At 54.5% G+C, this 14,673-nt stretch overlaps 1 protein-coding gene across 2 annotated transcripts in view; it reads right to left on the minus strand.

The window, feature by feature from the left end:
• Window positions 1–14,673, minus strand: part of PLCG1 (phospholipase C gamma 1) — a 41,420-nt gene that overhangs the window by 7,689 nt on the left and 19,058 nt on the right. For both annotated transcript variants that reach the window (XM_027645852.1, XM_027645853.1), the window contains exons 5-22: window positions 11,049–11,133; window positions 9,918–10,001; window positions 9,723–9,745; window positions 8,592–8,664; window positions 7,506–7,607; window positions 6,676–6,794; window positions 5,812–5,897; window positions 5,378–5,498; window positions 4,798–4,966; window positions 4,261–4,383; window positions 3,253–3,354; window positions 2,847–3,034; window positions 2,358–2,558; window positions 1,810–1,929; window positions 1,322–1,502; window positions 931–1,008; window positions 373–476; window positions 30–126 (exon numbers count right to left, since the gene is read on the minus strand). In XM_027645852.1, the coding sequence (XP_027501653.1) occupies window positions 30–126; window positions 373–476; window positions 931–1,008; window positions 1,322–1,502; window positions 1,810–1,929; window positions 2,358–2,558; window positions 2,847–3,034; window positions 3,253–3,354; window positions 4,261–4,383; window positions 4,798–4,966; window positions 5,378–5,498; window positions 5,812–5,897; window positions 6,676–6,794; window positions 7,506–7,607; window positions 8,592–8,664; window positions 9,723–9,745; window positions 9,918–10,001; window positions 11,049–11,133 (2,056 nt within the window). The remainder of the gene's footprint in view (window positions 1–29; window positions 127–372; window positions 477–930; window positions 1,009–1,321; window positions 1,503–1,809; window positions 1,930–2,357; window positions 2,559–2,846; window positions 3,035–3,252; window positions 3,355–4,260; window positions 4,384–4,797; window positions 4,967–5,377; window positions 5,499–5,811; window positions 5,898–6,675; window positions 6,795–7,505; window positions 7,608–8,591; window positions 8,665–9,722; window positions 9,746–9,917; window positions 10,002–11,048; window positions 11,134–14,673) is intronic.

The following is a 14,673-nucleotide window of genomic DNA, read 5'->3' on the forward strand; positions in this document are numbered from 1 at the left end:
AGCCCTCCCTGCCCCACTCATGGACATACCTCCCGCTCTGGCTCCAGGCTACTGGGACTGGTGATTTCCTCCACATAGTTGGAAGGGAACCACAGCTGCTTCTTGCCACCATAATCTCCTCTCCACCTGGAAGGGAAGGAAGGGGCAGCATCAGCACCTGCCATGGGACCCCAGAGCATCCTGAGTAGGGGTCAGGGGGACAGACAGCTCCTCCATTATCTGCTTTTAGGGTTCCTGAGACTTTGGGACTGTGCAGCTTGTGGGCAATGCCCAGACAGACCCACCCCTGGAGAGGACACACCTTTGTATAGATGGTGACAGCAAGGTTTGACCACATCCCTGAGGGAAAAGGGAGGCTCAGCATCCACTCACCAGCCTCCTTCCTGTTTCTCCACATTCTGGATGATGGCATTTTTGGTGAAGGTGAGCTCGTCCTCCCGCTGGGCCTTGTAGTCAAACAGGGCTTTCACTGCACACTGCAAGGAGAAGGGGTGCCATGAGGCTGGGCAGGGGAAGGACACATGGACAACGAGCCCACAGGATGAGATCACCTCCCACCACAGATGTGTTTGTTGGGGGGGCTGTGAGGCACATTGTGTGCAGGCAGCATCCAGCCCTGCTGCCAGCCCCTTCTGACACCTTGCAGAACAAGTCAAGGCCCCATTTACATCAAAGCAGAGCTCACAAATCTGGTATGGCCCCACACCAGCACTTTCCTTTACCCCACAGCCACTGATGGATTGAATTTGGAGAGCTCAGAATAAGAGGCAGCCCAGCCTGGGAACCTGCAGGTTCAACCTCCAGCATTTCTCCCCTCATAGGCTAAAAATGAGTGTGCAAAATAACCCAGCTCTTGGAAAATGAAACGTAGAGACAGTTGCTAACCCTCAGGCCTTGCAGGTTGTCCCATCCCAAGCAGTCATAGCATACCTTGAAGGTGGGCATGGGGTTGGCTTCCACATAGAACCCGGGGTGGCGTCCCTCATACAGGGCTCCGTAGTCCGGCTCCTGTGGAAACAAAGGGACAGTGGTTACAGCAGGGACAGTGGTTACAGCAGTGACAGGTCCCCTGCCTTGGGCAGGGAGGGAGAGCGCCCCAGGGAAGGCACAAGACTGAAGATGATGCTGCACACGGCAAACAGCAGCCCAAGCCCACACTCCCTGCCAGCCTGGCTCCGAGGGGCAGTGCCAGTAAGCGGCACAAAGCCCCAAGAAGTGAGGGCTGTGGAGCACAGGGATGGCTCACACACCAAGGCACCAGCTCAGAAACGACCTGTCCATCACTGTGTGGCTGGGCTCTCCCAGTGGCTGCCACGCTCACCGCGGTGCCGATCTTCTCCAGCGTCTCCTCGTTGATGGGGTACCGCAGCTTCATCTTGCGGTACAGCGGGTGCTTCTCGTAGTAGCTGATCAAGTCCACCAGGCTCTCGAACTCAGAGTTGCCCAGCAGCACAGTCTGGCCCTCCTGCTGCACCCGGCAGTGCTTGATCTTCCCTTCTGCCCTGGAAGAAGGAAAGAGAGAAGCCACTTGGCACCCGGCACGAGAAAGTCTCTGCCAAAATAAAGACGCCCAAGGAAAAGGTGCCCCTGGGCTGATGGCTGAGCAAGGTCATCTTCCATCGGAGGGTGGGAGGAGGAGCAGGGCCCTAAGGGCTCTCAGGGGGCTCCAGGACTTATCCACGGTCACCTGGGAACAAGAGGAGCTCTGGGAGGGCTCATGTCTGGCTGATGGCCCCTGTCCAGCTCTCCCACCCACTGCAGCATCCCGGCCACACCTCCTGCGCCCATTGCCCTTCCCCAGGGACACACCTGAAGGAGATGGCATAGGAGCTGGGCTCGCTCCTCTTGCGCACCAGGAAGGCTCCGTCGCGGGGCACCCGCATCAGCATGTGCTCGGCCTGGGCCCGGGTGAGGTTGGCGTGGTACCACCTGTCAGGAGAGACACGTCACTGTGCACAGGCCTCCACACATCCGGCTCATCCCACACCTCTGCCATGGAACACGGCTTCCCCTCAGCCCCATAAAGGCTGCCTGAATCCTCAAAAGGAGGGCAGGGAGCAGAGAACATCCTATCCATGACACTGGAATGGGGCAGAGCCCTTCGGTGATGCGTGGCATGGGCGAGGGCATCCCAACCAAGCCCAGTACCTCTGCTTTGCACTGAGACCCCCCAACAATTAGCTCCATGCACAACAGAGCTGGCCAGCACGGCTGCTGTGACAGAGCTCCACGGGGAGAAAGGGAGGACCAGAAAGTCCCAGCAAGAGGGGAATGGCTGAGGAGAGATCTGGGAGGGTTTCCCCCAGGGTCCCAGCCACCCAATGGACACAACCCCCCCTCCCTAAACACACACTCACTCTTTGCTCTCATGGGCATTGGTCTGTGGCACCGGCTCTGTCAGCCTCATCTCAAACTCGTTGCACCTCAGTGGCACCCCCTGGTAGTGGGTGATGAGGTCGTAGAGGCTGTCGAACACCAGGTTGTCCGTCAGGAAGAACTTGGGGCTGCCGGCATCCTGCCGCGAGTGGATCCGGCAGTGCTGCACCTTCCCGTTGCGCCTGCACAAGAGGGAGGGGATAAGCCAGGGTTGTCCACAGAGAGATTCTGCACCTGCCTCAGGCACAGCTACAGCCTGAGACAGCATTCCTGCCCCACAGGAGAGTGATTGCCTAAGGATCCCAAAGGACTTGACCCTTCTGCACTGGGACAGGGAGCTGATGTGGTGCTGGGGCTCAGAAAAAGGGGAGAAACCTGCTCACAGACCACCAGGGAACGGGACCCCACCACTGAACACAGCACCAAAAGGAAACTACCCCTCAAGCGGTACGGGGCAGCCAGGGCCTCACCAGAAGGAGAGGGTGTAGTCCCCAACAAAGGTCTCGCTCTCCCTGACGAGGAAGGAGCCGTCGGGGGCCCCCGTCTCGATGCAGTACTCGGTGAGCAGCCGCTCCGCGATGTGCCGCCCGTCACGGCCCGCTCCCAGCTTCCCGTGGAACCACTTCTCTGTGGAGTGAAGCTCAGTGCTGTTGCTCACCTGGAAGGGGGAAAACCCACCACCTTGGGTTACTGAGTTGTGCTGGAGTCTGCTCAGGGGTCTACCAACCAGGACCAGGGAGTTTCTGAAGCAGCTGCCATCGCTCCCAGCACAGGATCTCCCCCTGAAGGCAGCTGGCAGTGGTAATGCTCAGCCCCTTGGGCAGTCAGGTCCTTTTCTTATGGGAACAACTCACTGTCACACAGGAGAGCCCTCACCTCCTTCTGCTCTTCCTCGTCCTCATTTCCTTGGTCACTGGTCGTCTCCCCAGAGTAATAGATCTTGCTGCTGGTCAGCACAAAGTAATGAGGGTTCCACTCCTGCAAAGAAACAAACTCTGGCAAAGAGACCCCTGAGGAAGCACTGAGCTGGCCCACCACCCATCCATGGGATTGTCTCTCCCTGACCAGCACAAGCAGGGAGGGGTGATCAGGTTTGTGAAGGACAGTCACCAGCAACACTGATTCCAGTGAGTCACAGGAGCTTCCAAGACATCCCCCAGATCTGAAGCACAGATTTATCAGTAGCAAAAACCCAGCACGTGACAGGTCTTACATACAAAGTGACTGCAGATCACACTGCAAACACCCCAGCACGTATCAAAAGGTGATGACCAAATCAAAAGCAAATCAATGCAAAAAAACCCCACTCTGCATGGACTCAGTACAGTGGCTATCAGAGGTGAGGATTGCAGGGATGTTATGTGGATTTACTGTTGCACTTTCCCCTTTTCCCAAAAAATCTGTTTTGGTAGCAGGTGGCTTTGCATGACAGACCCTCAGCAAAGCAATGCTGCTGAAGAAGTGGGCTGTGTTAAGTAAATGCACACAGTAAATGAGTGATCAGTGCTTTACAAAGCAGAATGCTTGCTTAGGTGTGCCAGGAGTGCAGGCACTTGGTAGGAGGCAGGGCTGGAAGCACAGCCATCACCAGAACTTCCTGCAGCACAGATCACGGGCTGCAGTACCTTGGCCCAGAGCTCCCTCTAGCTCAGCCTTCTGCCTCTAGCAAGGGCCCACAGGAGATGCCTAGGGAAGAGCACAGGAGAGAGCCAGCACAGAACTCCCCCAGCCTTCAGGGATGCCTGAGAAACCAGAGACATCAAGAGCTTCTTTGGTCATTTGCACCACACCCCTTCCTTCCAGCACACACAGCACACGATGGAGCCATTACACCATGTATGGAGCCCCCAGAACAGGGACAGGGTGACAGCAGCAGAGACATACATGATTTATGGGGTCTTCCAGGTAGAGGATCCCATTCTTGATGGAGTTGCTGATGTCATTCTCTGAATACATCACGGATGTGGGCAGCTCCTCATAAGCACTGCCCTCTGCCAGCTTCTTGTGCTGTGGGACAAGAGAGCAGGTCAGGCACCCTGAGGAGAACAAGTATCCAAAAAGCAGTTTGCATTTTCTGGTGAACAGCCCCAAAACTCCAGGTCTGCTGCAATGGGTTCCTCCATACTAAAAGGATCAAGATCTATGCCACAGAGATCATTGAATGGCAGTAAAGTCCCACCCTTTCTTCCCAGAAATGACTCCTGCAGCAGAAATACCAACATCCCTCACACTCTTCAGAAAGGCAGCACCCAGCAGCTCCTCTGAAGCAAGAGAGCTCTGTCTCTAGCTGGTTTGAGCATCAGCTCTCCACTTCCAACCCTGTACTGACAGCCACTCCCTTCCAGAGGCAGGTCCCACACCCTCCCCCCCATTCTGCCCTCATTCTTTCACTTATGAGCCTTGTTGGGGACAGGGGTTCACCTTGATGAGAATCTTCCTCTTGAGCTGGTTTGGAGAGGGAAGGCCATCAGCAGAAATATCGACTGGTTTGGTCAAGAGCATGTCCCCAAAGACTTTCTTGAAATTCTGAGCCATGTTCCTCTGCTGAGCAATGCTGCAGTGGTCCTCGATGGACAGAATGACAGGGAAACTGGGAGAAGGAGAACAGTCATCAGAGCCACCACGAGCTCTGGATGGAACCAAGGACTTCTAAGCTCTGTTTCAAAACCTGGTCTCTGTGCCCTCCAGGAGCAGCTCTCATCAACAGCAATCTGTGTTGTCTTGAGCACCCAGTGTAACCACCCTTCAGGAATGTGTCCCACCACTGCTGGCAGGCCACAGGGTGGAGAAGGACTGGCAAACTACCTGGGTTTACCCAAAGCCCTCCCTCCCACAAGTTCTTCCAGGAAAATCTCCCTTTGGCTGGGGGACACGAGATGATTTTTTTCCCACCAAATCTCAGGCCTTGTGCTGGATCTCTGGATAAAGGTGGGCTTCCCTTTACTACAACCCTGGCTCTGCATTCTCTCTGCTCTGCCAGCTGAGGTCCTGCTGTACTCACTCGGAGGTGACAAAGGCATGCTCCTTGATAGTGACCAAGACGTCGGAGAACTTGATCTTGGTGGTTAAGGTGTGTCCGTGGTAGATGACGGGCATGCCATCGGGACCATCCCAGCAATCCACTGAAAGAGACCCACGGGAGAAACTCAGCCCAAAGGCTGCAATACAGGCAGGACACAGACATGAGATGGACTGAACTAAGCACTGCTGGGAAATGGATTAGGTGGCATCACAGGAGGTGAAAGGCCAGATCCTCCCCAGGGACCAAAAGCTCAGGCACGTCCTGCAAAGCAAACGACCTCAGCCCTTTCTGCACATCATGGAATTAATGTTGCCAGTGGCACATCAACCTGCAGCTCTGCCTTCCATGCAAAGCCTTTCCCGACCACCCCAAGCTGTCCCAGGGACGGAGGCAGGAGGAGGGGCAGCACTCACGCTCGATGCAGCGGCAGCCCATGCGCAGGCAGCGCGCGTACGCCTCCAGCGAGGACTCGCTCGAGAACTGATCCCCCGTCAGGTACCTGCCAGGGGACACAAACACATCAGCACAGCCACACCACTGGGCCATCCTGGACCTGCCTCTGCCCTGCAGGGAAGGGCAGAGCAGCATTCCCATAGCTGCCACTTCCCCAGAGCAGGGGCTCGGCTCTGTCCCACCAGCAAGGGCTGCCAGCACTGCTCTGAGCCCAGCCCTGCTGCTGTCACCTGAGATAAACCTTGCAGAGAGGTATCAGCATTGGTGCCACAAAGAGCCCAAGAGCAGGGTTAGACCAGCTCTTGCAGGCAGACAGGAGCTCACTGCCTGCTCTCAGGGCTGCTCAGCTGCCTTAGGCTCTTGGTCCTTTATGTGTGGGCTAAGGGGCTGCCACTGCACCCCATGAACAGGGAGTACACACAGAGCCTGTCTGCACAGAAAGCAATTCCTGCAAAATTCTTCCAGCAGCAGAGAAGGAAAATGGTCAAATTCAGCCCAACAGGTTGTACCACATTTGTCCTGAGAGGCTAGGGAAGATGCCATTGCTAATGGTGAGGAATTACCAGAGTGACAGCTCAGGATGTGAAGGCACCTGAAGGTCTGTGCAGATGTGTGCTGTGGACAATGTCTGAGCAAAACATTTATGGTTAAACAACACAGGGAAAACTGAGGCACCAAGAAGAAGGTCTCTAATGTACTGACAACTGCTTTGAAGTCTACTTGACCCATTGCTGGGATCAGGTAAAACCAGGAGAATCTCCCCCTGGCATGGGAAAAGGCTGCTGGGAGCAGCTGGATGGAGAGAGCCCTCTCTTAGTCCTTACGTGTTGTGTGAGGAGGAGATCCAGTAATGGGAGAGGGGGTTGTTCATGTTCTCCAGACACACCATGTCCAGTTGTGAATTCCAGATGCTGTTCTCTTTGGAAAACAGGAAGGTGAGAAACTGCTCAGGAAGAAACAGAAGGGTGTTAATGATGTGGAGGGGCCGGTGCTGTGGTTCAGCTTCACACACATTTCCCACCCTGTGCCAGAGGCACAGACTGACCAGGGGCCACCCACACAGCACCCAGGCTACCTGAGCCAAAGTAACCACAGCCTGGGCATGGCCACCTGCCCTCTGAGCTGTGCCAGACATCTGTGTGCCAAATCCTTTGACCCAACTGCAGACAAATGAGTTGCTCTGCATTTATTTTTTACAGCTCACATGGCTGGCAGTAGCTCACTAAGGCCATGTGGGTCAAGGGACCTTGGCTTGGTCCAGAATGCCAGTGACACTGTCATCTCCAGTTGTTTTTATTATTTTGTTTTCAGCTCTTCTTGCTTTGAAAAAATCCTGACATGCTCCAAAGCAGCATTAAGCCAAATGCAGCCCCTCTCCTCCCCCAGATGAACTGCATGATGAGTACTCCCAGCTGCACACTTAGCACAAGAAAAGAGCCCAGAAGACTCTCTCTTTGTCAACCAGCTCTTGTGTAACACAGTAACCCACCACGTCCATTTCACAGGGCCAGGCAGCTCACAGGAGCTGTGATCCTTCCAGCACCAGCACTCACAGCACAGACAGCAGAGCTGTCACACCACAGCACACTTTGCACCAGGGATGTCACTCCCTGTGTCACCCCACTCCACACACACCATGTTCAAGGTGTCTTACTTCATCCAGGGTGAAATAAGGCTCATCAATCTCCCTCAAAGGGTCTCTCAGAAAGTTGAACATGAATTCCTGTACCTGAAGGGTATCTGCAGCCCAGAGCTCCTGCAAACCCCGGGAGAGACATAAAAGAAGCCATTTCAGAAAGTACTATTCAAAACCACGTGCAGCTCATCCAGAGAGAAGCTTTAACCATTAAGGAGGCGGTTTTTGATGCAAGACCATCTCTGCCAGGAACTCAACTGTCAGCACAAATGCTGGATAGCACACAGTGAGCAAATCTGCCCTACTTCTGTGGGATTCATTTTCTCAGTGCTGTGCATTTTCCTCTCAGACAGCTCCTTCACACACATCTGCCCTCCCTCCTCCCTCAGCAGCAGAAGCCAACCCAGCTTCCTTTGGCTCCCTCTCCCTGCGTTTCTTTCATCAGCCATGGAAACACCACAGCTCCCCCTGGGTAACTCCCTGCTGGCTGCAGAGAGGCAGTGGTGGAGCACAGAGCAGGAGGTCTCACACTCCCCCATCTGCCCTCCTGGATGAGACCAGCAGTGAGGTGGGAGCCCAGCAAGAGCCAAGGGCTCTGTGCAGCCACACACTGCCTGTGCCTGTGAGCGTGTCTGTGCACGCTGTGCTGGCTGAACAACCCACAGTCACTTTGAAATGGAAAGGTCAGCGACTGAATCCATCAGCTGCTCCTCAGGAACTGCTGACAACTCCCGAGCACACAGGATGGACAGGACTTTTTGGCTGCTCCAAACCTTCAGTAACCAGCTGAGGTCACAGGGACTGGGTAAATCTCCAGTGACCAGTTCCTTCCTCCCAGGACCTCTGCTCCTCCCAGATCTCAGTTCCTTTTCTGGTCAGGGTGCCTGGCTGAGGACAGGTTTGCCCTCCCCAGTGCTCCCCCTGCAACACCAACTGCTCCAGGAAGGACGTGCTCAGGTTGAGGCCGTGCCAGGCAGAGCACCCCGGAACCAAATCACCCCAGCTGCACAGCAAGGCTACCCATGGAACACTGGATCCACACTGATACCGGTGCTGATACGCTGATACCCCACGGTCCCTCCCCATGGCCTTTGTTGAGCTCACCCTCTGGTACTCCAGCAAGAACTTCTGCAGCTCCAGCAGTGACACCCTGAAGTGCTCAGATCTTTCTCCACCCCTGACAAGCAAAGAGAGAGAAGCTCCAGTCACTCACACAGCACATCATGTGAGATGCCATCTGCCACCTCCACGGCACGTGCAGCCAGATGTGCCCCGAGCAAGCAGACTGCAGCAGCAGAGCAGGATGGGCAGAGAGTCAAGGAGACCATGACAGCAAACACGGAGCAACTGAGATCATATATCCATATCTCAGATCAGGGACTGCTCCAGGAACAGTCCAGGATTCACACTGCCAAGGGCACAACAACATGAAACTCTGGCAAAGGGCAGCAAAAGTCATCAGAGGCACAAAAAAAAAAAAAAATTTGAGGGTCTGTACACGAGTGAAAAGAACTGAATAGGTGCAGGGCAGTCTAGGGGTGATTGCAGACAGGACAGACATGGAAGCATGGACTCAGGGAGGCAAGGCACAGGGAATTGAGGAATGGTTTGTAGCTGATTATCTCAAAAGACTGGTCCATGACTGCCCCAAGACACAATGGACAGCCAAGGGCCATGCTGGGCACTAACATCACAAGACCCCAAAGTGGACTGGGCAGTGCTGGCTGCCCTGGGCAAAGGGGTGAGCCAGATGGTCTGCTGAGGGTCCTGCAAACTCTTTTCTATGGTTGTAGGAAAAAAAGGAAGGAAACCATTGAGAATTACCTGAACAAGTTAATAAATCTGTCACTCTTCAGCTCCTGGGTCTAAATTCAAACTCTTTTTATCACGGCTGAGGTGTGCCTCTAGTGATGGCACCAGAGGCACTGCCTGGGGAACCAGAGCTCTGCAGCCACCACGAGGACAACCCCTGGGAGATGGCTCCAGATGTGATCAATTCACATCAACCAACTGACCTGAGCTGAATCTCAGGGGGATGTCTGGGAGGAAGAGCCCTCACTGCCCCGAGCTGAAGTGTCTACAGCAAAGATGCTTGTTCAGAGCACAAATCCACAGGCAGTGTGGTGGCAGGAGGAGTGCAGCATGTCTCATCCCAAAACACTGCTGCAGGCACCAAAGCATGATATGGGGAAAAAAAACCAGCCCCTTCCCCAGCAAATACAAAGAATTATCCACCTTTCCAGGAATGGGACATCCATCTGCAAAAGAAAGAGCACAAACATTAGGTTTGCACTCAGTAACTTCTTCACTCCCCAGAGACAAGAGCTCACCCCAACAGCAGCAGGGTTAAAAAGACAATTAAAAGGGAATGCCCAGTAACAAATAAGGTCTTTCTTTCCCCTTTCCACCCTTGGAGGATTCAGCTCTCACCGTTTTCTGGGCGCTGAACATCAGGCTGCGGTAGAGCTGTGCAAACTGCCCATACGTGATGTCCCCGTTCCTCTGCTCCACATCCTGAGGCAAAAAAAAACAACAAAAGAGTTTTTACAAGAGCCACAGGCAACTCTACATGGCCTGAGGAGTGCCTCATTCCACCAGGATTCATGCAGAAAAAAGGAGGAGGAAAAGGCCAAAACCTGTCCAGACTTTGCCTCCCACACAATGGCCTCAAGTCGTGCCAGGTTTAGACTGGATATTATGAAAAAATTATGGAAATAGTGGTCAGGCATTGGAACAGGCTGCTCAGGGCAATGGTGGAGTCACCATCTCTTGAAGGGTTCAACAAGCATGTGGATGCAGTACTTGTGGACATGGTTTAGTGGTGGACCTGGCAGTGCTGAGTAATGGTTGGACTCGGTATTAGAGGTCTTTTCCAACCTTCACAATTCTGATTCCATGACCTCTGCTGGGGCCAGTAGGACTCTGCAGTGCCCAGGACATGGGCACATCCTAAAACGAGTTCCACAGTTCCCCAGGCTCAGCCATACAAAGGCATCACCACGCTGAGAAAAGCGCCACCACTTACTTGAATGGTTTCCAAAGGATAATTTAACCTTCTGTTTGCCAAGAACACCTGAAGTGTCTGAAAACTGCATGACCCAGAGCATGTGCTCTCCTTCAGATACACCACTCTTCGGCCACACTGGTGGGAAGAGCTGGTCATGGTGAGATGACCCTACACCCCTGGGCCTGCAGTGATGCTGGCAGAGCATCACTCCGTGGCAGTGGGTTGCAAGACTCAGGATGCAGGACCTGGGAGCTGGTCTCCTGTGCTTTACCCCCCCAGCACCAAGCCCACAACCAGAGCCAGGAGCAATGTGGGGAGTGTGGGAGGCAGGGTGGGGTAAGGAGAGGGTGCTGGCCACAAATGGGCCAGGGTGCGGCACCCAGTGAGAGCTGGCACCTCTTCAGTCACCACCGTGGGTGGAGGCCCTCCCAGGAAAGGCTGGGAGGCTCTGCAATATGCAAACATCCCCTGGGAGTTAAACCACCACCAGGGTTTGCACAAAGGTGGGTAACAGGCTGCTGGGGGTCCCCAGAGCTGAGGGGTCACACACTCACCGTGAGTCTCTCCCGCAGGAACCTCATGTTGGGCACCCGGTAGTTGACCTGAGACAGCATGTTCTTCAGATCCTTGGCAGAGATCCTGGTTCAGCAGGGGAAAGAGGAGAAACGTGTTCAGGAGGTCTGGGACAGAGGGGTCTCATCCTGGAGCTGGGACACCACACAAACAGAGCAGCCATGCCCAAAGGGACACTGGCTGTGACACACAAGGATGGATGTGCGACCACAGAAAGATGCCAAGGTTGAGACCAAAGGCAGAACAGTGGGGAGCACACAAGGAAGCAGAGAGAGATGTCTCCATGACAGTGGAAACAGCAAATACCACTCCTACAAGCTCCTGACCCTGCAGGGTGAGTCCCAGCACCCTCAGCCCACTCGAGCCACGGTGACACACAGCAGCACTGCTTTAGGAGAACAACCAGGAAGAAGCATTTTTCAAGTATCTGCTCCCCAACGTGGATGCTGAGTGACCAATTCCCTTCCAAAACCCACTCCCTGGCCTGCTGGAGGAGGGCAGGCTCTGTAAGTGGTTCGGATTCAGCTAATTTTATCCTAAGAGGAAAAGAGCCATTTCCAGTGCACAGCCACAGGCACAGCACTGCCACGTCGTGCCCAGCTGTGTTCTCCCAGCCACACATGCTGCTGGCATGGAGCAGCCAGCGTGGCTGTCCTCCCCCTGAGGCCCTTCACACCAAATGTGCCAGTTCCTGGACCAGGGAGAGCTCCAGTGCCAGCCCTGAGCAGGATCCTGCACCCAGGCGGGCAGAGACAGGCAGCAAACAGCCCTAGGCTGCCCCTGCCTGCTCTGGAGCTGTTCCCCAGATGGGGCAATGGCCCTGCAGCGAGAAAAAATGTAGATGCCTTCCATCTGCAGGATTTAAGAAGCTGAGAGGTCTGTGTGCAATCATTTTCTGGCAACCTCTGCCTTAAAAGTAAGTCCTGGGAGTCCACCCCTGCAATTGCAGATGCTGCTTTTGCCCCCCACGGAGCGTGTGGGAGCCCAGGATTCCAAAGGATGCTTCCCCATCCTGCAAAACATAGGGCAGGTCTGACCCTGGAAATCCTTATGGTTTGGGCTTCCCTGGCTGTACCAGAGGAGACGTCCTTCACCCTGTGAACCACATCTCTTTCACACTCTTCCCAGGAAATGGGGTGATCTCCAACGCCACAGGAAGGAGGAGGGATGGAGGGAGCCCCACGGAGAGGGAGAAACCGGCTGGTGTCAGGCGCTGCAGAGCCGAGGGCCCAGCAGCCAGCGGGACACAGAGAGCCCTTGTTCCTGGGCTCTGAGCTGGGGACCAGGACACACACACGGCCAGGGCAGGACCTGGCCCGGCTCCCGTGCGTGCCCACGGCCAGCACCCGGCCGGCCGAGGAGCGGGCAGTGCCCTGCCACTCACTGGCAGGACAGGGAGGGAAAGAGAGAAAAAAAAAGGCTGACACATGGCCCCAGGCTCCCCTTCTGACCCCGCTGTACAGGCTGCACAGCCAGCAACACACACTCAGCACAGGCAGCAGCTCTGCTCTCTCCCTGCACCTCCCTCTGCCCCAGCAGGTGAAGTTACCCCGGGGGCTCAGGGGGAGTGTCCTGGGGAGGGGAGCCTGCCCTTGCCCCTTCCAGCAAACCCAGCATCCATGGCCATGTGCAGGGTGCTGTGTGATCCCAAGGGCAGGGGGTCCCAGCTGTGGGGTACCAGGTGACAGAGAACTGAGCCAGGAGTGCAGTGAGAGATGCCCTCTCATGTCAAGGACCACAGTGTGTAACATGGGACCCCTGACAGGACACCCAGAGTCCCATGGCCATCCAACAGCAATCCCTCCTCGGTGAGAGCCTGGCACTGCAAAAAAGCTCATGGAAAAAGAGCAGGAGGGGCTGGAACAGCAGGACCAGCAGTAGGAATCGGGTTGGAGACCCGCTGGAGCCAGCACTCAGGCTCTGGTGATGCTGAGCTGCTTCACAGCATATGCTGGACCAAGGCACTGCTCATTGATGTGACAAGAGCAAGCCCTGTCAAAGCTGTGACCAACGTTTTCCTCTCAGCTTCAGAAGGAGGACAGGGTACGGAAGGATTTTATTTACCGTGTGTTATTAATCATGTTGAAGTGCTGGAGACCTTGGATAAACAGCTCAGTAGTATTTTCAGACTAGAAAGTAAAAACCAAATAAACAAACTAATTTTTTCTACGGAAGTTTTCTAAGGTTTCATGACAAACAGGCCAAAGGACCGATTCAGCCCTCTCAGAGGGGATGGAAACATTCCCCTGCCAGCCCCCAGTGCTGTAACACTGCTCCCAGCCATGGGCAGCTCTCCTGGACAGAGGTGAAACAGCCTCTTTGGCAGCAGTTAGGAAAAAAACCCCAGCATCCTGTTACCCTCCTCTTTCCACCTAACCTCCCTTGGAAAAACAAATACCCAAAGGTCCAGCAGCCAGTGAAAACAGTCAACATCTGCTGGCGTGCTGGAAGGGATGTCCCGGCACCCAGCCGGGAGGGCGGAGCAGAGAGGGAAGGGCTCCGGCACAGGAGGCTGGGGCACGGGGCACACGAGGGCTGGGAGTGATTTCTTCAGCTGCCAAAAACCTGCCTGTTCTGGAAAGGATCAAGGATGGTTTGCAAAAGAAGTGGGGTTTTGTAAACAAACAAAAAAACCCCCCCAAAAATCAAAAAACCCTCCCCCCACATCTCAGTGTTCCCTTTGAAAACCCATTTCCAGGCTGAGAAGCAAAAGCAAAATGCTCAGCAACACTAAATTTAATGCTGAAATGCCTCATAAGGGCAAAGGTTTAATCCGAGAGACGTGTATGTTCCATAACTGCTGCCTTTACCTTGCAGAAAACACACGGATGTTTGTAGAATGTTTGTAATATGGGAAGACCCCAAATCTTTCTGCATTTCCCCTGTGTTGCTCCTCTTGCTGCCTGGGCTGGAGCAGCAGCTCTCCTAATTAACCATTTTGCACTGAAAGCTCTCCCCATGGTTGACAGGTAAGGAATATATTGGATTTTGCTGCCTTAATTCTAAATTCCAATAGAAAGATGATATTCTGAAAAACAAGAGAGATGCAACAGGCTGGCTGTCAGCTCTGCCTCGGGCAGACGGATCTGGACACGCAATCTCTTTTTGTCCTGTTGGGATGCCATTTCATCAGTTTTACTGCATAAACAGAGGAGAAGGAGGTCTGAGTACTTCCATTTTTCCTGCTCTCATCCTCCAAACCCCCCATGCAGACACCCCTGCACCTGCCCCAGTGCTCTCCATAGCTGGATTAGGAAATACTGTGCCCTGTCACCACTGAAAAACAGTGCACTGCATATACAACCTCAGCCTGGGTTGGAAAGGTGTGTGGCATATGCAGAGCAGCTGCAACAGATTAAAGCTCCTCTCCTTCCCTTTCTGCCTCTGCAAGGATTTATCCCTCCTCCGCTAAATCCCTGTGCACCCAGCGGTGCTCTCCTCACGCCACAGGATAAATCACTGCAAAGGCAAAAATGTCCAGTGCAGTGGGATTTTCCCCCGGCAACACACTCCTGCTCTGCTCCTGGACAGGCTGGATTTAACCCCTAGCAGCCTGGCAGCAGGGCTGTCTGGCTGTCCTGGATGGACACAGCAAGGACAAAGCAG

This window comes from Corapipo altera, unplaced genomic scaffold (genome assembly GCF_003945725.1).
Source record: "Corapipo altera isolate COAL_440 unplaced genomic scaffold, ASM394572v1 64, whole genome shotgun sequence".
In the NCBI taxonomy this organism is placed as follows: domain Eukaryota; kingdom Metazoa; phylum Chordata; class Aves; order Passeriformes; family Pipridae; genus Corapipo; species Corapipo altera.